General features: G+C 34.3%; 1 protein-coding gene across 1 annotated transcript; it reads left to right on the top strand.

The window, feature by feature from the left end:
* Positions 1-1,169: 1,169 nt before the first annotated feature.
* Positions 1,170-18,438, top strand: CFAP90 (cilia and flagella associated protein 90). Its single transcript, XM_074204560.1, has 3 exons — positions 1,170-1,410; positions 16,073-16,189; positions 17,875-18,438. Exons 1-3 carry the CDS (start codon positions 1,261-1,263, stop codon positions 18,052-18,054), a joined length of 447 nt encoding a protein of 148 aa, XP_074060661.1. The 5' UTR covers positions 1,170-1,260; the 3' UTR covers positions 18,055-18,438.
* The last annotated feature ends 5,296 nt before the right edge of the window (positions 18,439-23,734 follow it).

The following is a 23,734-nucleotide window of genomic DNA, read 5'->3' as shown; positions in this document are numbered from 1 at the left end:
TGCCCTGTTCCACTAGTCCATCTGTCATACCCCCTTTGCTTGGCTATTTTTCCTAAAGATTCTCTTAACCTCCGTAAGAAACCTTAGTTGGCCAACTCTCAGTATTGCTTATTCAGTTTTGGTAACCCTTGTAATAATGCTTCTTTTTTCCCTATCCCACTGAGTCCGAGAGTGGCGATTTCGGCTGTTTTTAGGATATCTCCCCTCCCCCCTCCCTTCACCCGTCCCGTCCCTGCCCACCCCACCCCCCAGCTGACCTCTTAGAGCTGGGCTGCACTGTGTGTGCTAATGGATCAGCAGGTAATAGTTTTAATGGGGCACCTGCTGGAGAAGTGATAGAGTACCTGGCCTAAAGTCAAGGACACTCATCTTCTCGAGTTCAAATCTGGCTCCGGATATTGTTATTAGCTTGTGTGCCCCTGGGCAAGTGACTTAACCCTGTTTGCTTCAGTTTCCTCATCTGTTAAATGAGCTGGAGAAGGAAATGGCAAACCACTCCAGTATCTTTGCCAAGAAAACCCCAAATGGGATCACAAAGAGTCCGGCAGGACTGAACACCAACAATCATTTTAAAATCCTATTCATATGCAGCCTGGATCAGTAATAAGAAATGCTGACAAAAGAATAAATGAAAAGGGATAAGAATTTGCGTTTGAGGGGCAGCTAGGTGGTGCAGTGGATAGAACACCTTGGAGTCAGGAGGACCTGAGTATCAAATCTGACTTCAGACACTTGATTCTTACTAGCTGTGTTACCTTGTCACTTAAGCCCATTGCCTTGCCACAAACAAACAGAATATGAGTTTAAACTGGTGCGGTCATATCTGACAGCAAAAGGCCATAGGGTGTGAGGGGGTGAAGAGAGGCATCGTATTTTACAATTAAAAGTCTACACTCTTCACTGTGGTGAAAGGGTAGATAGACTTACTCTGAAATCAGAGAACTCAATTCAAATCCTCACAGACGCTTTCTAGCCTCTACCCTCTGAAGCTCCCCCATTTGTAAAATAGCAGGGTTGCACCAGATGGCCCCTGGGGTCATTTCCAGCTCTAGGTCTAGGATCCGACCAATTCCTTGGGTTCTGGGGCAAAGCCTGGAGAACTGGGAGGAGCTGGGGAAGGAGCCCAGAACACTCTCCAATTGTGCACCTGCTTCTTAGCAACGCTTCTTTGCATCAGTTGCCTAGCAACCAGACAACTCTCGGGTTTCTGCTGCGGCAGGGGGAGTGGAGGCTTGAAGGACCTGGGAGAAGACCAGAGGCATGGCGGAGGAGGATGAGGAGGAGATTACTGAGGACATGCTGAGAGTGAAGCCCAAGCCTCTGCCCATGTGCGCTTTATCCTCTTTCAGCTACATCCCGCCCCAGCGCCGGGGCCCCAAGGAGCACAGCTATTTCTACCAGGAAGGCAAGGTAAGAAGCGGCAGGCAGGCAGGAGGTCTACATCCAGGAGGCAGAGATTTTGTTTAGTAGGGGGCAGAGACAGTCAACTCTCTCACTTACTGCTTCAACCCCGCCCCTCTCATAAATGTGGATTTTTTTTAAAAGACTAACTCCATCCCCTTTCCTTGGCTCTATTCCTAGAATATTCTCCCTCCTCACCCCTGCCTCCTGGCTGCCTTAAAGACTCAAATAAAAATCCCATCTTCTGCAGAATACCTATCCTGCCTTCTCAGTAAGAATTTATACTTTAACAATGAATTTGTATGTAGTATATATTATTTTTGACAAATATACACATCTTCAAGATATTCACAATGATCAATAACTGAAGTTACATTCACATATACATAAAATCACTAGGAAATTTTTAATGTACTTAGTAATAGTTTAATGTACCTAGCAGCCACAATTATTTTGCCAACCTCTAAAATGAAGTTGCTTTGCCAAAATAATAATGACTCTCATTTACATGTTTGTTTTTTACAATTTACAAAGTACTTTCCTTACCACAGTCCAGATATAGGCAGGGCAGTTGTTGTTATATTCATTTGATAGATGAGAATACCGGCCAAGATAATTCATGGGTTCACAGAGAAATTGGAGAAAGGCTATCTAAACTAAGCTCCCTTTATCCTGATGAGGAATCTGAGACTAGAGGAGGCTATAATGTATTGCTCAAGGTCATATGAGTGGCAGAACCAAGATTTTAATCAAGACTTTTTTTTCAGATACAGAAGTATAATCTTTAAATTCCATGTAAAAATGGATCAATGACCTCAGACAGGAAAGCAGATATCAAAAGAAACCTCATAATCTCAGGGTAAAAAGGAACTTCCCAGGCAGTGTGACCCAACTCTTAACTGAAAAGGAATCCCTCTACATCTCCACATGGTCATTCTATTTTTTGCTCCATTTATCCTCTATTGTTTTGTTTGATAATAAAGAAAAACATACTGACTCCAGGGAAGACCATTCCACTTATAGATAGCCCTGTTAGGAGGTTTCTCCTTACATTAAATCTAAATTTGCATTTCTGCTACTTCCAATCATTCCCCCTAGTTCTATCTTCTGGTGCCAAGCCATGTGTCACACCTCTTTGCTAGGCAGTTCTTCATTCACTTGAAGACAGGTACAGTGATTCCCCTATGTCTTTTCTCCTCAAGGTTCCTTCAGCCATTCTTACTGTGGCATGATCTCTAAGCCCTCATTGTCACCTTTTTTTATGGACACTCCAACTTGTCAATGTCTTACTTAAAACTCATGATCTAAACTTAAAACAGCAGCCTGAGCTTAGCAAGGTACAACAAGGTGGTTTTCCCTCTTTGCCAATTCAATAAACATTTATTACATATCTACTGTATTCTAGATGTGCTAAATGCTAGAACCAGAATAAAAATATATTCCTAATTTCATTTTTTATTTTCTTCTCTATCAAGTATTAATTCCTTTGCCTGACTTTCAAGGTCCCACCTTATTTCCAAAAAGCATACTTTCTGCTCTAGGCAGGTTAGTCTCTGTTTTCCAGTGGAAAGGGCATAAACATTCCTGTCTTGTTCTTTTCACTATTACTAATTCCCTTATCTGAAATACTTTCTCTTTCTCCCTTCCACTCCTTCAAATCCTATTTGTCTTTTCAGATCCTTCTCTCCTAAAGGATCCTGCCTCTTACAAACCCTTTCTTGATTACTCTATTAATTATTGACTCCCTCTAATGTCAATGTTCTCATGATGATGGGGAAACTAAGACCCAGGAAGGATGTGTGATTTTTCTCAAGGTCAGAGAGCTAGCAGGAAGTCAAGCTCAAGTCTTCTTTGACTACAAGCACAGAAAGCTGTGCCAGTGGGGTGCCTCAGGCTAAAGCTGCTTCATTTATCCTCTATTGTTTTGTTTGATCAAGTTTCATTCCCTTAGTCTTAAATGCTATGAAAGTTGTCATCTGCTACTTTGTGTACCCCAAAGTGCTCAACCAATAGTAGGTTCTCATTAAGTACTTTTTGTGATTGGTTGGCAATACGTTAGGTTACTGTAGACTTCCATAATAATAATCATTATCATCAAGTAATATTTGCTAAATACTGTTATTAGGCAGATTTCTATCCTAGACAACTAAAGAGGTAAATGGGTTTTTGTTTTGTTTTGTTTTGTTTTTCCCCTGGATGACCCTTTCCCTCTTAATTTGTGCTTATCACATCTATTCCCAAAAAGCAATTAAATAGGCAAGTTTAGGAGAAAATTCAGGAATAATTATTCCTGATGAAAAAGAAGGTTATTCCTCTATTCCTTCCAAAATCCTACGCAAAAATTTATTTTTCTCTCCTCCCACATAAGCTATCCACAAACAGGATAATCCAAGTATACAAAAACAGTGTGATCAAATAACAGTTGATATTTTCAGTTAACAGAGCAATTTTTTCACAAAAACTCTATGAGATAGGTATTATGTGGTTTAATGTCTGTCCTTAATTTTCGAAAAAAGAAGACCACGACCATGACAAACATATGAATTGGATTTGAGTGAGAAGATCTGTGCTAAGTCAACCATCGAACTTTCTCCTCCAGTGCTGTCTGAGTCTAGGGGCCAAATATGGATCTGACTTTAAGGTTAAATGACTTGCCCAGGCTCACACAGCTGGTAAGTGTAGAATGTCTGAGATGGATTCCAACTCTTGTCCTCCTGATTCCAAGGTCAGAGCTCTAGTCAGTGTGCGACATAGCTTAGAAGGAATCTCAGAATTCTGTCATTTAATCAAACTTTTCTTTTACAGATTAGTAAACTGAGACTGAAGAGGTTAAGTGATTTGCCTTATGGAACTTTTAACTAAGGTCCTTTAACTTGAAACCCAGTGCCCTTTCGCACTGTCCCAGCACCATATTTCCTCACAGAACTAGGAAGTGGTACTATGCTGATACCTTTGCTCTCATCTCGTTTTTCCTGCAAGATCCTATTATTGGAAATGTCTAAACTTTTTTTTTTAGATTTTTGCTAGGCAATGTGGTTAAGTGGCTTGCCCAAGGCCACACAGCTAGGTAATTATTAAGTGTCTGAGGCTGGATTTGAACTCAGGTACTCCTGACTCCAGGGCCAGTGCTCTACACACTGTGCCACCTAGCCTCCCGGAAATGTCTAAACTTTTGCTCCATTTTTCTGTGCTTCTTTGTACTTTTTATCTGTAAGGTCATAATGCAATTTTCTAAATATTTAGGATAGTGGACCTGATTTCACTGTTATGTGATTACTGAAATGACTGATTATCTTCCAATTCCATAAAAATAAATTTACTCCTCTATCAAAGATGGAAGAAATATTGTAATATCAGTTCTTTTTTTCTGTTTCACTTAAAATTTACAACAATCTTAGCTAATGTATTGCCAGCCAATCACAAAAAGTACTTAATGAGAACCTACCATTTGCTGAGCACTTTGGAGTACACAAAGAAGTAGAAGACTTGCCCTCAAAACATTTACTTGGAATTCCTCAATTCTAAGTATTTTTCTTTCTTCTTTTTTTTTACCCAGCAAGGGATACTTTGAAATAAAGATTTAAAGGTCTACCTCTCACTCATCACATTGGCAAAGATGAAATAAGAGGAATATGACAAATAGTGGGAGAGCTGTGAGCTTCAGGCGCATTAATGATATTAATAGAACTGTGAATTGGTCTGGCCATTCTGAAAAACATTCTTGGTATATTACAAATTTATCAAACTTTGCATAATTTTTGATCCCGTCATTCTACTACTAGGCACATATCCCAAAGAAATCAATGAAAGTGGGAAAGGAGATATTTTTCTAATCTATATCTATATATGTAGATATAGTTTTATATATATATATATATATATAGATGTATATAGATATATAATTGTAGTATCTGAATGCAAATGAAGTATGATATGAATTGTAGTATATGAATGTTAATGTAACATATATATAATTGCAGTATATGAATGTAAAGGAATAGTATTGTGCAATAACAAATGATGAAATGGACAATTTCAGAGGAAAATGAAAGTGAGGAGGTGCTATGCTAAGTCTGATGCTATGAACTAATGCTAAAGGAAGTGGACAGAAATTGAGGAAATGAGCAGAACAATAATACTATAGAGAAAAACAATTTTAAAAGACTGTAGAACCATGGTCAATGCATACAATCCATCTCAAAGAACAAAAATGAGCCTTTCCTGTTAGGTAATAGCCTTAAATGCAGAAAATCATAGATTTTTGAACAATGCTAATTTATTTTTTAGTATTTTTTTTTTAAATTGTTCAATTTGTTAGGAGGATGTGGGAAGGCCAGAGTTAACATTCTTGTTAATTCTTGAAAAAAAAAGTTGATTTAAGCACCATCTTGAGCTGTAGCACTGCATGACAATCCTGGTTTTGTCTAAGCATTCAGCAGAATTAACCAAACATCTAGAAAGTACCTATGGGCAGGACTTGAGCATAAAATAGGAATAAAGGCATACACAGTCTTGACCCTCAAGCAACTTAATGTAATTTATAGAACACTAGTTTTACTATAGAAACAGTTATCTAGAGACCTCATTTGATTACTGGCCCTCAGGGTCACTGACTGTCTGGGCTATGCCATTGAAAGCTTTGTAAAATGGAGAAGATTATCAACTAACCAATTTATTAGGCACTTACTATGTATCAAGTATTATCCTGAATTGTGGTTAAAAATACAAGTAGGAAGAAAGACACCCGCTATCATCAAGCTGCTTATATTTTTTTTATTTAAATTTATTATTCCAACTACATGCAAAGAGTTTTCAACATTCGTTTATCTGTAAAAGTTTGAATTCCACATTTTTCTCCTTCCCTCTCCCCTTGACAGCGAGCAATCCAATAGGTATAACTTATAAACATATTTTCATACTATGTTGTGAAAGACAAATCAGAGCAAAAGGGATCAAAAAACTACGGGAGGGTAGAAAAACCAAAACAAACATAAAGCTTAAAACAAAAATTTTAAAATGAAAAATAGTATGCTTTGGTCTGTATTCAGACTCCATAATTCTCTCTCTGGAAGTGGATGGTATTTTCCATCAGCAGTCCTTTAGAATTATCTTTGACTTCTGTACTGCTGAGGAGAGCTATGTCTATCATATTTGATCATCACTCTTTGTAGCGGTTAATGGGTACAATGTTCTCCTGGTTCTGCTCATTTTATTCAATAACAGTTCATGTAATTTTTTCCATGCTTCTCTAAAGTTTGACCATTCATGATTTCTTTTTTCCTTTTTGCAAGGCAAATGGGATTAAGTGGCTTGCCCAAGGCCACACAGCTAGGTAATTATTAAGTGTCTGAGACCGGATTTGAACCCAGGTACTCCTGACCCCAAGGCCGGTTCTTTATCCACTATGCCACCTAGCCACCCCTCATTCATGATTTCTTGCAGAATAATAGTACTTCATCACATAAATTTATTATAATTTGTTCAACCATTCTTCAATTTCTAATTTTTTACCACCTCAAAGAGAGCTGTTATAAATATTTTTGTGTATGTGTGTCTTTTCCCCTTTTTCATGATCTTTTTGGGATACAGATCTAGTAGTGATATTGCTGGATCAAAGGGTATCAAGATATTAATATCCTAATAGGAAAAGCAAACTGATAAAAAGAAGCTGAAAGTTGGGCTTGAGGGGAGGAAGAAGGTGAAGATGAAGTTGCCTGGCTTGGGCACATGGTAGAGCAAGTCCAGAGTGTAGCATGGATAGGAATGAGATGTGGCTGATCTGGAAATCCATCTTCTTCTTCTTCTTTTATTTTTTGCAAGGCATTGGGGTTAAGTTACTTGCCCAAAGTCACAGAGCTAGGTAATTATTAAGTGTCTGAGGCTGGATTTGAACTCAGGTCCTCCTGACTCCAGGGCCTCTGCTTTATCCACTGCACTACCTAGCTGCCCCTGGAAACCCTTCTTAAGGGAGACTCTAGGCCATGTAAGGATTGTTATGAGTGAAGTGTAATACAAACCTTAAAATACATTATCTATATATTAACATTATAAATATACTCTATTATTATCAGTGTATGATCGGTATAACTACATGACCCAGTGAATAGAGTGCTGTTTCTTTCCTGAGTTCAGATCTGGCCAGTCCAGAGTCTGGAGATGAATTTGTATCCATCTCTTGCTAGAGAGCTAATCTAGAATTATATATATATATATATAATTCTACATGACCAATGGGAGAATTTGTTTATTGGATTATATGTATTCATTGTGAAGATTTAAAAAAATTCCACTGGAAGGGGAAGAATAAATAAAATAATAAAATAAAAAATAAAATAAAAAGAATGACTCAAAAAAGAACAGCTTTGGGGGGCAGTTAATATTAGGGCAAATATTCCCTAATAAAATCAATATAGCACAGTATCTTTCTATAAGTGATGTTTGTAATGATGGCAGGGAATTATCAATTAAAATTTAAATTATAAAACATTAAAATTTGAATTATAAAAAATAAAATGAAAAGCAATTCCACAAAAACAATACATTAGTTGTGTCTGATGTAAGTGAGATATTCCTTACTCCATCTTTATAAAGGAGAGAGAGAGGTGAAGAATCTATTCTTAAGCCAAGAAATCTTAAAATACTATTACCTTATTATCATGGAAATCCTTCTCTTCCATGTTATTGGAGGTGAGACCAAATATAATAATTTCTTTCCCACTCAAAACTTTTCTCTCATAAGAGATGAACATAATCTGCTTGTGAACAGATTGTATGAATTTTATACAGTGGCTTAAAAATAAGTCTTTGTATGTCACTACTAAACTTCTAAAGCATCTAGACACCCAAAGAATTTACAAAGTTAATACATATATCTGTTAGCTTTTTTAAAAAAAAGATCTTTGTATATGCCCTTGAAACTTAGAATAAAAATCAGTATTTAGCAGGTGTCAGCTAGGAAGTGATGAACTCCTGTGGAATGAATTACAGGCATCTCTAGGGAACTGTGGCTCTTGGTGCATTTTCTGTAAAAACTCTAACAGCAGCATCACAAGTGATTCAGTTCAATAATGTTTTTGAATTACTCTCCTTTTTCCTGATGTGATTTCCATGCTACTAAAATGGAAAAGCAGAGCCTCAGAGAATGTTTGCTTGAAGAGTATCTGAATAAAATATTAATGAGCTGGATGGGTTGGGTATGGGGGGGGGAGTTATGATAAAGTGTCCTGAAAGTTTATATTTTCCTCGTTATAAAGGCAACCTATAGGTATTTTCTTCTTGACACAAATTTTTGACACTAGAGTCAATGTGATAGAACTGGATTTTTCTAAATAGAAAACAATGGAAATTACCTGCTTTGAGATCCCTAATGAGTTGTCCTTTGTTAAATGAATTTAATGTTTTATTTCAAGTGCAGCAATGTTGTATAAAGTGTAACATGCAAAGTAAATGTTTATTATTAGTAGCAGTATTGTATTTTTATATGTATTTGGGGCAGACAATACTACTTGACACCATAATTTAGATTGTTTTCAGGAATTTGGAAGCTCCTTTAATGATCTCATCTTTTAAATAACATTATTCTAATGGGGTGTTATTTAGCTATGGTCCATAGAACACTATAATGTTCAAAAAATTTTTAATGAATGTAGCAATTATTATTCAGTTGGTTTTGATTCTTTGTTACCACATTTAGGGTTATCTTGGCAAAGATAAAGGAATGGTTTACCATTTCCTTCTCCAGCTCATTTATATATGAAAAAGCTAAGACAATAGGGTTAACTGATTTGCCCAGAGTCACAGTTAGTATCTGAAGTTAGATTTGAATTCAGGAAGATGAATCTTCCTGACTCCAGGCCAGATAATCTACAACTAACTGTCCTCATAACAAGTAGGGAAATAAATGAGCACATTGTGAGTGTGAACAAACCACATCATAAAACTAATGAGATATTATAAATAACAGGAAGGCATAAAATTTATTATCAGATGAAGATGTGATAGGAAGAGAAAATGAGCTGGTCACATGGTAAGAAAGAGGTGGATAGCTTAAAGCACTATACTAATTTCACATTGTCAGAACACAGTGAGGAAGATCTCTAGCAGATTGAGTAATTACGGGAAGACATATAAGAGTCACACAAAATGGCAGGCTTGGATGAATTATGATCTGAATCTTTGGAGGAAACATCCAAAATAAATGATCAGATGAGTATTATTTTAAACAGGAATTTATCACTTTATCTTTAGATATGCCTTCAACTTTCTTCTTTCATTTTCCAAGTTCAGAGAATATGTAATAATTTTTATATTAGCCAAAATAAAATGTAAATCAGGAAAGTGCATTTTTTTGGGAAAACAATAACAACAACAAACTATTGAATCCTTAGCCAAATAAAAATTGAGTTGGCTTCTCTATTGTTTGATCTTTGTTATTGCTTTTCTCCATTCTTGTTCCTCTTTGAGCATTATTAATCCAAGTCAAAGAATTCTATACTATTATTAACTGACTTGTTTCTTAGGAAGACTGATAAATAGTCCAGGGAAGTTTGCTCATTTTCAAAAAGGCAACTCTTGAACTTTTTCAATATGCTGTCTTTGGGTAGAAGTTTGCTCTTGACAGCTGTCTGACAATGGAGACAAGAAAGGATTGGTGCTGAAAGCTCATCACTTGTAATCTCTGCTCTTCTTCTTAGAATATATATTGTGAGGACAGGTGTTTGAAATGAAAACAAAACTCATTTGACTCTTCCCACCTCCAGAATTACTATAGCTGGCATTTTGAGCAGACAGAATAATGAAGAGTGGAAGTCTCTGAAATGTCCTGACTTCTTGAGATGTGAACCTGACTAAATTGAAACAAGATGTGGAGGAGGTCAGTGCATTCTCACAACACTGTGTGAAAAGGTCAAACACTGCTCTTTTACCTTCTACCAATGAAGAGTATAATAAGAAAAACACACAAAAAAGTTAAGATTTTTATATGGAACTTATCTGTTTCTATCAAAGGAATTTTACTGCCCTAGACTGACATTTTTGATAATACCTTGGACAGATAGATTTTCTCAAAGAGATAGCAGAGAATAGCTGAGCATCTTTGTCTCACAAGAGCCATGATAATATCTCTATATAAGATGTGGTCCTTCTTTAGCAAAAAAATTTGAATTAACTTGAAGGCACTGAAATTATTTTCATTAAACTTTATATCCCCTAGAAACTTAACATATGTAGAATAAAAGAATAGAGATTTACCATTAATATCATGGTATAGATGAGCCAGATTAATAGTCTTATGAGTTATAATTAGATAATTTGAATCATTATGGGATTTCCAAAGTTTTAAAACCAAATCCCTGGCTAGACTTGAACTCAGAAGTAAAAGTGATTGGCACATAATGGAGATCTATTAATAATGATTATAATATTACATATTATATAATATACAAATATTAGTTACTGATAATTTTAAGATATTTGTTAACTGGCTAGAAAGGTGGGTGACCACTAAGATGAAATGTTGCATATATTGTGCTTATCGGGTTTTATTTTTAACCATTTTTACAAGAGGGTGCTAGGAGGAGAAAGTATAATGGAAGATGACTGAATTAAAAAAACAAAAAGCAGCTAAAACTTTTTAAAAGTAAGACAGGACTTTGGGGCTAGGTCAATATATTTGACATTCAATTGATAATATTTATTCAGCATGTATGAAACAAAGTATTAAGTGTTATGCTGAAATGAATGTCAGGCCAACTCACCAGTAACTTTAGTAGGCTTCCACAGCATTTAGTTAAAAGAAATTCTAAAAATAAGTATTTTTTCCATAGGTGACTCTTCAAGTGGATTGAACCTAAAGAAAAAAGCTCAATTTAGTAAAGGGTTAAAAAATTAAAAATGTTCAAACAAATGGATTTGTTAGATAAGTTATAGGAATACCAGTTTTGGCTCAAGAAAGTTTTGACAGATGTTCAAAAAAGGAATGAGCTACACTGATAGAAACTAAACTCCTTTGCAATGGAGATTTTCAAGTGGACACTGAATGTTTGAAATATTGATTCCTTGATTGATAACTACTTGTCAGTCATTTTATGGGATGGAATTTATGTGTCATATATGACATCTAAGGTCCAATTTAATATCAGGATTCTAAATTCTATAAAGCATTGATTAGAGATTGAAGTATACACATGCTCCAGTGGAGGTTGATGTTGTTGTATCACTTGAGTTTGGGAGTTCTGAGCTTGAGTAGGGCCTACCTGATCAGCTGCCACCACTAATTCTAACATCCAAACAGTGAGAGCCTGGGAATAGGAGACTACTGGGCTACATATGGAGGGGGACAAATTAGATCAGATCAGAAACAGAGCAGATTAAAGCTCCTGTACAGTTAACAGTAGATTAAGACTTGCAAATATACTTCCAAACTGAGTTATAGGGATACTCAGCCTCACTTTTGATAAAGAGAGAGAGACAGACAGGCAGACAGAATTGACAAAGATAGGAAAGTGAATGGCTGTGGGCCCAAATACACCTCGAAATATACCCCAATGGTGAATAGCCATTTATGTTTAATGGGTAGGAGAGCAAAGAGGGAACAAGGATGGGGGTGGGAGGAGATGGCAAGTGAGATTGTTATAAGTTCCAAAAACCATTTTTTTGGTAAGGCATTGGAGTTAAGTGACTTGCTGAAGGTCACATAACTAGGTAATTGTTAAATGTCTGTGACTGTGTACAAACATATTCATAGCAGCTCTGTGGTGACAAGGAATTGGAAATTGAGTGAATGTCCATCAGCTGGGGAGTGGCTTAACAAACTGTGATATATATATATATATATATATATATATATATACATATATATATATATATATATATATATATATACATATATATGTATATATATGTGTATACATATATATACATATATATGTATATATATATATATACATATATATATATATATATATGATGGAACACTATTATTCTATTAGAACCCAGAAGGGATGGGAATTCAGGGAAGCTGGAAGGATCTGCATGAACTGATGTTGAGTGAAATGAGCAGAACCAGAAGAACATTGTACACCCTAACAGCAGCACGGGGATGATGATCAACCTTGATGGACTTGCTCATTCCATCAGTGCAACAATCAGGCACAATTTTGGAGTAACTTCAACAGAGAATGCCATCTCTATCCTGAGAAAGAATTTTGGAGTTTGAACAAAGACCAAAGACTATTACTTTTAATTTTTTAAAAAAGTTATCTTATGTAATTCTGCTATATATAATACTATATGTTTTTTCTTTTAGGGATGTGATTTCTCTCTCATCACATTCAACTTATATCAATGCATACCATGGAAACAATGTAAAGACTAACAAACTGCCTTCTGTGGGGAGGGGGTGAGGGAAGCAAGATCAGGGGAAAAATTGTAAAATTCAAAATAAATAAAATGTTTCTTAAAAAAAAAAAGGTCAGAGCCTGGATTTGAGCTCAGGTCCTCCTGACTACAGGACCAGTGCTCTATCAACTGCACCACCTAGCTGCCCCTTAAAAAGTATTTTTTTTAAATGGATTATCATTGAAGGTTTTGCCATCTCAACCTGGTTTTTTCCCTAAAACCTTTAATCTTGAGGTTATCTGCTTTCTAAGGAATATATATATATATATATATATATATATATATATATATATATCCCCATGTAAGTTCTCTTATGTTCCAAATATCCCTGATTTACTTTCTGATTCTTTTGTTTCAATGACCTAAAATTACTTACCCTATTCTTCAAAGCTTTCAAATACTTTTTTTTAGGGTTTTTTTTTTTGGTTTGTGATACTACAGTAACAGGGCATCTTAGAAACTGACTCTGCAGAAGGCTATGACAATGTCAAAGTCAAGGGCATAGCTGGAAAGCAGACTGATAGTAGCATTGATAGGATAAAAATTGAAAGATAATTTTATACTAGAACATTAAATATATAAAACATGAAAAAGTGGTTAGGAGGGCAAAAGAAATGGTCTTTATTTCCTTTTTCTTTTTTTAAAAAATTATTTACTTTATGCTGCAAGTACAAATACTTGAATACTTTTAAGCAGAGAAAAAACCACTGAGAGAATCAAAGAGCAGAATACCAGCAAACTTATAAGAATCAGACTTAGGAATTTTGTAAGTTATTGGTTATAATTGGTCAAAAAATGCTTCATAAGATCATTAAGATCTGGATTTGTTTTTGGTACCTTTTTACTTGAAACCAAATAGAAAAGAAAGAAAAAAGGGATCAGTAACAGGGTGACAACAGTGGTAAAACCAATGATTAAATTAAAGGCATTGTCAATATATCAGCCATGATCTTAAATGAGCTCCATTTTTTTGAGTGATCTAGAGTTCTAGAGATGTGGATAAAGCAAGCTCAGGTGAAATGTGATACCTTTTTTCCCTCTCTTGATAAAGATAATAGATGGCCAAATGATTATTTAAAAACCAAATACAGAAGCAAAGGGCAAAATGTTTTCAAATGATGGACTAGGTTGTTTGAGTAGTTAAGGCCATTATACTGAGACTTTATAAAGGAAAAGCATAGATTATAAGATCTCAGGGGAGGGAGAGAAGAGTGTCAAATGGACAATCATTGAATTGTGAAGTAAATTATTGTGAAGTAAATTTCTTAAAAATATCCTTTCCAGGGGCGACTAGGTGGTGCAGTGGATAGAGCACCGGCCCTGTAGTCAGGAGTACCTGAGTTCAAATCCAGCTTCAGACACTTAATAATTACCTAACACACAGTTGTGTGTCCTTGGGCAAGTCACTTGTAAAAAAAACCATTGCCTTGCAAAAAACAAACAAACAAAAAAAAAAACCCATTCTTTCCATGTAAAGTGGAAGTCTTTTCTTACTGGTGCTAGAGAACACAATTAACTTTTACCTTAAATGGTAATGGAAAAAAAAGGATAATGAAATTTTATTTAAGACTAATACTGAATAACTGATTACAGAAACCATGACTTGATTATCTGAATATCTAGACTTATATAAACATGAAAGTCCCCTACTTCATTGAATGTGCATCTTTTCCCCTGAAAGAGTATGTTTTTTCCTGGATGACTGGGGCATCTCTGGCAGTTGTGGTCCTCTCTGGACCTTGGATCTTCCAAGTTGTTTTGGGCTGGAAAATTGTTTCACTCAGTGTTTTTGTGGATTTTGTCACTCTGGAATTTAAGAGTTATTATTTAAAGGAATGGTTTGAGGAAGAGCTCTGGAGCCGTCTTGGTTCTATCCCCATGGTTTTTCTTTGTCACAGCTTTCTTCCCCCCCCCCCTTTAGTTCTAATTCTTTTACAACATGACTAATATGAAATATACTCATCATGACTGTACATGCACAATCTATATCAGATTACTTGCTGCTGTGGGGATGAGGAAGGAAGGGAGGGTGGTAGAAAAATGTGGAACTCAAAAGCTTATAAAAAGATGAATGTTGAAAAATACTTGTGCATATAATTGAAAAAATAAAATAAAATAACAGAAAAAATTTGAATTGGGATCTCTGTCTTCAAATTCAGTACTTATCACATCTTGCCTGACCAGGACCAGACTCATATTACTTGATTCATATGACTTTGGCATGGATTCCATAGGGCAGCTAAAGTGAATAGAATCTTGGACCTCAAGTCAAGAAGACTCCTTCTCCTCAGTTCAAATCTGGTCTCAGATACTGACTCATTATGTGCCCCTGGGCAAGTCACTTAACCCTATTTGCCTCAGTTTTCTCAGCTGTAAAATGAACTGGAGAAGGAAATGTCTTTGCAACCCCAAACTGAGTCAAAAAGAGAGGACATGATGGAAAATGACTGAACACAGAAGTAGGAAAGCATCCATCCCTGGGCTACAGCTAATTGGCACAATTTAGAGGATCCTCCCCTGACAAGGAAGAGCAATTGGCAAAGGATAGGGGGTTTTATTGTCACCCAGTGTTAAAGATCTCAGACAGTTCTTTACACTTTTTTGGCATGTGAAGTCTACTCCACAATACCCACTCCATTAACCACAGACAATTCTTTGGCTTCATGTTGCTCTTTTGTGACATCTTACCTGTTTAATTTTCCTTGTTCCATGGATCATTCCTTGTGTTTTCATCTACAATTTCAATCAATCAGCAAGAATTTATTAACTGTTTACTATGCTAGGAATATAAAGAAAGACAAATGCCCTTGAGACACTTACAGTGTAATGTAGAGGGCAACAAGAAACATAAGTACAAATAAACTCTATACAAGTGGTATAAGGAAAAATCAATAGAGGGAAGGCATCACACTTAGAGATTGGGAAAGGTTTCCTGAAAAAGCTGGAATTTTAGCTGGGATTTGAAGGAAAGAAAATATAGACCAAAAGAAACAACACTTAAAAACCAACCTACCAACAACAACCAAAAAAAAAGTCTTAAAAAAAAGTAAATAATAGTATATTTTGACCTGCATTCAGACTCTATCAGTAATCTGGAGGTTTGTTTGTTCAGGAACTTTCTTTAAAATATTGATATTGAAATACAGCAGGATTGAATCCTAAGTTTTAAGATAACATTATGTGAGACTAATCATAATGGCTCCTAGTTAGAACACATTGTAACTTGTTTATAATTTTCAAGTCAGAAAATTAATTTTTTTCTTTTTATTTTAAGACAGGAGTTGTTTCCTTATTTGATTGCGTTTTTAAAAGGCCACTGGATTACAATCAAAAATTGCATCGAGATGATCGAGAGCATGCCAAAAGTATAGGACTCAAGGTTAACGAGGAGGTAAAATTTAGACAAATTGTTTAAAGTGGTGATCTTTTTAAAGAAAGTTTAAAAAATAATACATTCATAATTAAAAATTTAGCAATTACCAAAAAAACTAAACTTGATGTAAAGGTTTGGGCTGTTTTCATAACTTTTTTTCCATTATTTTCCAAATGTTAAACCACCCACAAATCACTGGTATAATTTGAACATGGTCATAATGAATAATTGTGTGAATATGTTGCCAAGTCTCTTAGACTTTTACGTAGATGGTTTCAATATATAAACTGTTCATTAATACTTTTTCTTTGCTTTATTCTTCTTTGATGGTATTAGAGTCATATTTAGCTCATGATAGAGGTTTAGTTGAGTTTTTTCATCTTAAATTTTTAAGAATAATGTGTGCAGCATAATTATTGATTTCTCTTTTAAATATTTGATAAATATGACTATGAATCTACTTAGACCAAAGTTTATTTTTTCCTTTGGCTTTTTTTTAGAGTTCAATTTATTTTTCTGAGACTGGATTGTTTAAGATATCTCTTTCATGTTTTGATAATCTTGGTATTTTATATTTTTGTAGATAATCATCCATTCTTTTTTAGTTCTTAGGTTTGCTAGCAAATGTTTTTGTTTTTTTTTGCTAGCAGGTTGCCATTGTTTTTATTTCTTTGTCGTGTGTTTGTGACTTTCTTTTTTTTTATTTTGTCCATTTGATTCCCCCCCTTGTTTTTGATCAAATTAAGTTTTATTCCTTGTTAGTTCCTTTCAAAGATCCATTTTTTTATTTTGATAGTTTTCATAGTATTTTTGTTTTATTTTATGTTTTTCATTTAATTTAAATTGGAAAGAAGGTATGAGACAAAATTCAAATAACTAGGTGTGTAAAGAATTCCTGTAGAATAGATGAAGGTAGTATGAATGCAAAGAATTTCTTGAATATGGACTCGGCAGTGGATTGCACTGCTGTTTCCTTAGACAGTAGATTAATATAGATTTTTGATTATAGCAGTTACTAAATTGAAGTGTAGATTTCTGTACTGATGAAGTATTCACATCAACAAAATTGGGAATCCTTAAAGCAATCTTCTTTAATGTATTTACATGTTTCTTTATAGTAATAATTTGTAGTACAACAAATATGAGCTTTGGAGTCATAGGACATGGATTCAAATACTTGTTCTACTATTTATTTTTTAGGATTACCCTGAGTAAACTAATTTACATATCTGTATTTCAGGTTTTTTAAATCTGTAAATGGAGGCCATTGGTCCATAGGACCTCAAGACCCCTTCAATGATTCTATGGACAGGAAAGTTTCAGTGTGATCTAGATTTTAACTTTTTAAGAAGACACAACCAAATTATGATTTTTTGTCAGTTTGGGAATACCATTATTTTACTTGCAATATTGTCCCATTTTGTCTTGAATTTGTAGTGATCAATAAGTTTTTTTCTATGGTTTTTACATTTTTGTGATTCTATTGCTTCCCCTAAAGATTTTTTTAAGGACTGCACATGATGGTAATGGGTCATTTAATTCTTTTCCACCAAAAATAATTAGACTTGCCTCCCCCCAAACATTATGGCCTTGAATAATTCTGGCAAAAATGATTACTACAGCAGGAAATAATAGTATGGATATGAAGATGGGTCATTCTGATTTTAATATATGACATCTAAAATGTCTTTGATTTTCAATAGGAATGGGAAAGACCTATAGGAGTGTTGACATCTTCTAATTATGGAAGACATATATATAAGCCTGTGGAAGCATTGAGCAGAGAGCACGCAAGGGTTAATAATGTGAAGTTTGAGTTCTACCGGAAGAATACTATCACTTGTATGGAAGAACCTGGTTTTGGGCACATTGCTCCAACCTAATTTTGTCGATATAATTCATCAGACAAATTGAGGGGAAGTGAAAATGCAAGATTATAAAAAGGGTGAAGTTAAAAGGACCAGTGAAAGCTGATTTAGTTTTTACAATCAATTATAATTTTTTCCCCCTTAGAAGTAAGACTACTAGGAGTAGAGAGTATGATAGTTGTCATGATCATTTGACTAAATATTTTAAATGGGGAGCATCTGAAAATTGTTACTTGTTAACCAGTTCTCTGCATAGTTTAAGGATCTGGTGCAAAATTTCTAAAGCACATTTTGTAGTTAATATATTTTATGTTAAAATTATTTTGATTATATGACATACTATTTTCCTATCATATTCCAAAAGTAACTAATAAAATATTTTTTCTCTGTTGTGATGGATTTCTTTGGTTTGTTTTCTTGGAAAATATAATTTTAGAGTGTTTCTAGGGAATTTTCCAAAAGGCAAAAAAATGAATACTCAACACTTGATTCTTAGGGGTTTTCCAAGTTCTAGGGTAATACTGTATTAAAACTGAATTTTAAGATATATTTTGACTCAAAATATAGCTTTATATTTCAAATACCATTTGTTTAGGACAAAACTGCTATAACAAAAAAAGACTTATGGGACAAGAGCAATAGAAATCTATCAGTAATTCAAGTTGTTATTTGGCAGGAAGGAGCTAAAGTTTTTCTTTATAGAGATAACTTACAATGTAATATCTGGAGGATAACTATAAAATTATTCATGTCAAAGGCAATCCATTTACTATAGTCCCTTGGAATATTATCCTTTACTTAGAATGATTTCGTTTGTTGCATTTTAATCACTTAGGATATGACATAATTAAATTTAATTCTGACTTTCCCATCATTAGGTTTATTGCTATGAATTTATAAACAGAATTATTAAAAAACTCTGCTACTAAATTGTCAGTTATTATCAAGTTAATTGACCACACAAATAGTTCTTTATTCATCTCCAAAAGCCTTTTCTATTTGGTTGCTTTTTGATCTTGAAATCAGAGTATCAAAATTTATTCTGAATGCCTTTGGGAGCATCCTTTAAGCACTTTGAGCTTGAGCTGTAGAGATTGATGTCTGTTAATTGTCCTCTCAGTCATGATTATCAAGAAAGTCATTAATCGTTTAAGTGATACTTTACTTTTCAAATAAAAGAATAATTAATTATAGTACTTTAGTTATAAATTATATTTTGAAGTTGACTAATATAAATAAGAGATTAATATAAAATCAGTCTCCTCAACAAGGCCATTTACTGTGATGTGAAAGTAGCTCTTTATTTTTGAAGGTATAAAGGGAAAACTCTGGTAGGTTCTGCCAAATTAAAAGAACTTGAAGTATGGTCTTGATGACAATCTATGCCTGCTCTGAAGGATGAAGAGGTCCATTTCCTGGTAAACCAACCATTAGATTGATTCCTGTTGTCTATAGCAACCCCTGTAACAAAAAAGTTAGCAAATGGCCCTCAGTTTTCTGCAGGGACTAGCAGAATGGTAGAAAAAGTTATCCAAGATTCTAAGCATTATACTGTTTTTAAGCCATCCATATATCTATATCCATCTATCTATCTATATACATAAACTTACCATAACCATTTGTTATCATAATTATAATATTTTACTCTAATGATGTGGGAGAAATTCTATAAGAGGAACTATTGTCTGTATAACATTGTCTATATAGAATGAATATTTTATATGAAACTAAAGTTATAAAAGGAATTTATAGATAAATGGAAACAGTGCTCATGTATCTCCAATGAGAGAGAAAAATAATTGGTGGACTTGGTTTTATCATGTATACAAAGATATTTTTGATATATTTGATTGTTTATGTATTGTGGTGCTCATGATAACATTTTGGAAAAGAGAATATCCTGAAGATGATTGCAATTTTTGTACCAACATCTGTTATAGAATATGAGGAGGTAGGAAAGTTATGTGAACTCTCAGAATCAAATCAATTCATACTTACCTAATAACCTTACATGTAAAGGTATTCATAAAAGGATACTGAAAAAATATTTAAAAATATACTTCAGAAATAAATGAAAAGTCAAAGACTTGTTAATCATCCAGAAGTCTCACAGTAGAGATCATACTTTGTTCAAGAAAGAGGGGAAGGTTCAGAAAATAGTGAGTATTGAATGACATTACAAAAACTAAAATCGATTATATATTAGGAACTGACATGCTAATACGGGAATTATGACTGAATTAGCTGCCTACAAGTAAACAACTGAAGTGAAAAGATCAACATCAAAAAGCAACTGGACGAAAGAATAAAAATTAGAACATATGATATGGAATAAAACATCTTCAATCTGAAATTTAAACAATTGATACTAGAAAAGAAGAAATGCAAATAAGAGAACTACACTGATACAAACTTATGATTCCTAAGGCAGTGACATAGATCACTTGCCACAATGAGGTGGACAAAAGAGTCTAAAAACTTCAATTAGTAAACATTTGGACATTATGAAAAAAGAGATAAAGCATCCAGAGGAAATAATAGTTTGAAATATAATTTTTAAAAATCCTTTGAGTTTTGGGGTTTTTTGGCAAGGCAGTGGGGTTCAGTGACTTGCCCAAGGCCACACAGCTAGGTAATTAAGTGTCTGAGGCCACATTTGAACTCAGGTACTCCTGACTCCAGAGCTAGTGCTCTTTCCACTAGACTACCTAGCTGCCCCATTAATTTATAAAATCTTAAAAAGAAGTATGGTAGGTTATAAAACAATGAGAAAGTAGAGAGGGGGAAAAACCCCAAAAATAAGTTTATGGGAAGTCTGACATTGTAGCAAATGACTCTTAAAGTCTTGTGTGGCTATCTTCTACCCAGTGACTGTGGAAGAGTGATAGAAAACCAGTTTCTAGTGCTAAGAATTTTTTTTTTTTTAGATTTTCTATCCAAATTAACTTAACTGCTGAGACTATCATTGTATTAACATTTTTTTAGTGACGGAAGAGATATTACCTAAGGAACTGAATTTTGACAGTATCAATTGTTACTACAAATGAAACACTTTCATGAAAGAAAGTCATAGCTAAATGGAAAGAGAACTCAAAGATTCTCCATGGATAGACAAATGGTGGAATTGTCAGAATCTTAAGAGCCTTTAAGACAAAAACTTTAAGCAAGAAAAATGGAAGAGATCTGTGAAAAAAAACTCTTAAATCCAATGAGAGTGGAATTCTAGACTTTGGGCTCTCATATTAATCTCCAATATGCTATAGGATTAAGTAATTACACCAAAACTAAAACTTCAGAAGGTTCCTTCATGCTGAAGGAAACCTAATTTTAAGGTAATTGAGAGTTTTTGAAAGAGACCAAGGAGATACACATACACACACACACATCTGGAAAAGGAAAATGTCAGCTAGTCATACTGTGAGATTGAAAAATAACATGGCTAACCTACATGTTTCTCTTGTAACTATATAATGTAATTAAAAGGACCAGGTACATCAAATGATGCATTTGAATTGAACTTAAGTTCCCGATCCTTCTAGAGGAGAGGTCTTATTCATTGAGAGAAGTCCCATCTTGCATGGAATTTTTAGGAAAATAAGATCAAGTATAAAAACTAAAGAAAAACAGATGCATTGGACCAAGAATACACACACACACACTCCTACCCAAAAAATGGTAAGGCACTGAGGGACTAATACATGGGATATCTGAAAGAAGGGAGGATATCACAGTTATGGGGGGGGGGATCTTGAATCTTAATACTGAAAAAAAAGGTGACTTAAGAGAACAGTAACTACTGACCTATATGTCTACTCTCCCATTTATACAAACTTTCTGAAAGTTTCTCTCTCTGGGAATCAGGGTAATTTCAAGTAGTATATTAAGAACAAAGTAAACTTTGACAAATTATAATTGACAATGCAACACATATTTACTATCTAACTGAAAATCAATTAATTGCTGACTCGTGTAGTTTGTTGATAAGCCCCTTATTTCCACCGTAAAATAAATCCAATAGGACAAAACATCTCATAGGCTCTCTTAGAGCAAAGTATCACCCATCCACATATCATGATTATTCAAGAGTCTTGGGAATGTGTAACAGAAATAACTTTACAATGAACCTTTGATAATAAAATCATAAAGCAGGTATGCTTGTCAAAAGTATTCATCACTATGATATAGGAGCTCTAATAGGGAATTCAGGTAAAGGAAAAATTCCCTATAAATAGTGAGATTTTCCAGATGCTCCAGTTTGCAGAGTACAATAAACTGTTTGAATCATTCTCCAGGACACGGGAAAGCTGCCTAGATGAGTAATCAAACAAAAGAATCTGACTTTTCATTGCACACAAGAAAGACCAAGTGCAGGAAGAATATTTATTGCCCAGATTTCAACATGCATATGAAAAAGAATTTATAGAACTTGTCATTGTGTATATCAAGGATAGACAATACAAAAGGGCAAAAATAAGACCAAGAATTTTATAGGAGGAAACAGGCAGAGCTGCTGTCAGGAAATTTCAAAATCCCTTACTGATCCTGAACTAATAGAAGCAAAGACTCTTGGTTACCAATATTTTGTTTATGCTGTTTGATGACAGTGAGATAAAGAACTTAAATTTATAAGCAAATTAAAAATAGGCATCACAAACAGGGCAATGGAGAGGCACTAGGTGGGTATAAGCAGGCTATGGAAATATAATTGACAAACTCCAGAAAAGAGGAATAAAAGATGAATTGTATCATAAAAAATAAAGATATGCTAATTTTATTGTAAGAATGATGATGGGTAGGCAGCATTCTTTACTTGCAATGTCAGTAGAAAAGAAAGCCTACAGGATTTTGGATAGATCCTCTGTGCTGATCTTATGGGAGGACCTGGACAATAACTGTATAAGGTGAATAAGTGTAGATAGGTTGTTATTGGAATATTGTGAGGGAACTTACATCCTGCACTGATGAGATTGCAAATCCATTTGAGTATAGATATGAATTACATAAGATGTGAAGTCATGGAAGGATTGCCTTTTGTATTCTTGGTGGGAATGATTAGTTTTTATTAATTTTTACATGGTAAAGCTTAAATTACAGAGGAGTTCAAAGGATATTTCTATTGTAGATATGTGTATCTACATATAGACATTCATCCATCCATCCATCTATCCATCCATCCATCTATTTGCTGATGAGAAAAATAAATGCATTCTGACCTTGCATAGATATTCACAACCTAAAAATTAGCAAATGTACAAAATAACATTAAATTTGTAGATTAACCCCACAATTTTCAGACACATTTTGTTTTGTCCTATTATATTATCATCAATCAGTCAGTGATACTTATTTAAAACTCCTGCTACAAATTGTTATGAGAGAACAGAAGTTTTGGATACTTTCAGGTACTGAAAATGAGTGAAATATTGACCATACATAAAAAGCTGTAAGATTGTACTCATAAAGGAATATATACAATACAATAAATCAAAATAGATAAGCAACATGAATATAAAAAGGTTATATCATTTAAAAAATAGAGAATGAGACAAGGTACCTTTTTTGCTACAGATAGGTGAGGGTGGGCAGGTTGCATTTTAAACAAAGGATTGATACAACAAATAAAATAATCTCAACCACCTACAATTGGCTATTATGTGATAACCCCATTTTGTATACCGAGGAAATTCATGTGTTC

The sequence above is a fragment of the Macrotis lagotis genome, chromosome X, assembly GCF_037893015.1.
Source record: "Macrotis lagotis isolate mMagLag1 chromosome X, bilby.v1.9.chrom.fasta, whole genome shotgun sequence".
Classification (NCBI taxonomy): Eukaryota; Metazoa; Chordata; class Mammalia; order Peramelemorphia; family Peramelidae; genus Macrotis; species Macrotis lagotis.
Note: the sequence above shows the minus strand (reverse complement) of the source record. Positions and strands in the feature narration are given on the sequence as shown.

Coding starts and splice junctions, on each gene's coding strand:
- CFAP90 (XM_074204560.1), top strand. CDS start 1,261: ATGGCGGAGGAGGATGAGGAGGAGATTACTGAGGACATGCTGAGAGTG. Junction 1,411..16,072: donor ATTTCTACCAGGAAGGCAAG/GTAAGAAGCGGC, acceptor TTTTATTTTAAG/ACAGGAGTTGTTTCCTTATT. Junction 16,190..17,874: donor GACTCAAGGTTAACGAGGAG/GTAAAATTTAGA, acceptor GATTTTCAATAG/GAATGGGAAAGACCTATAGG.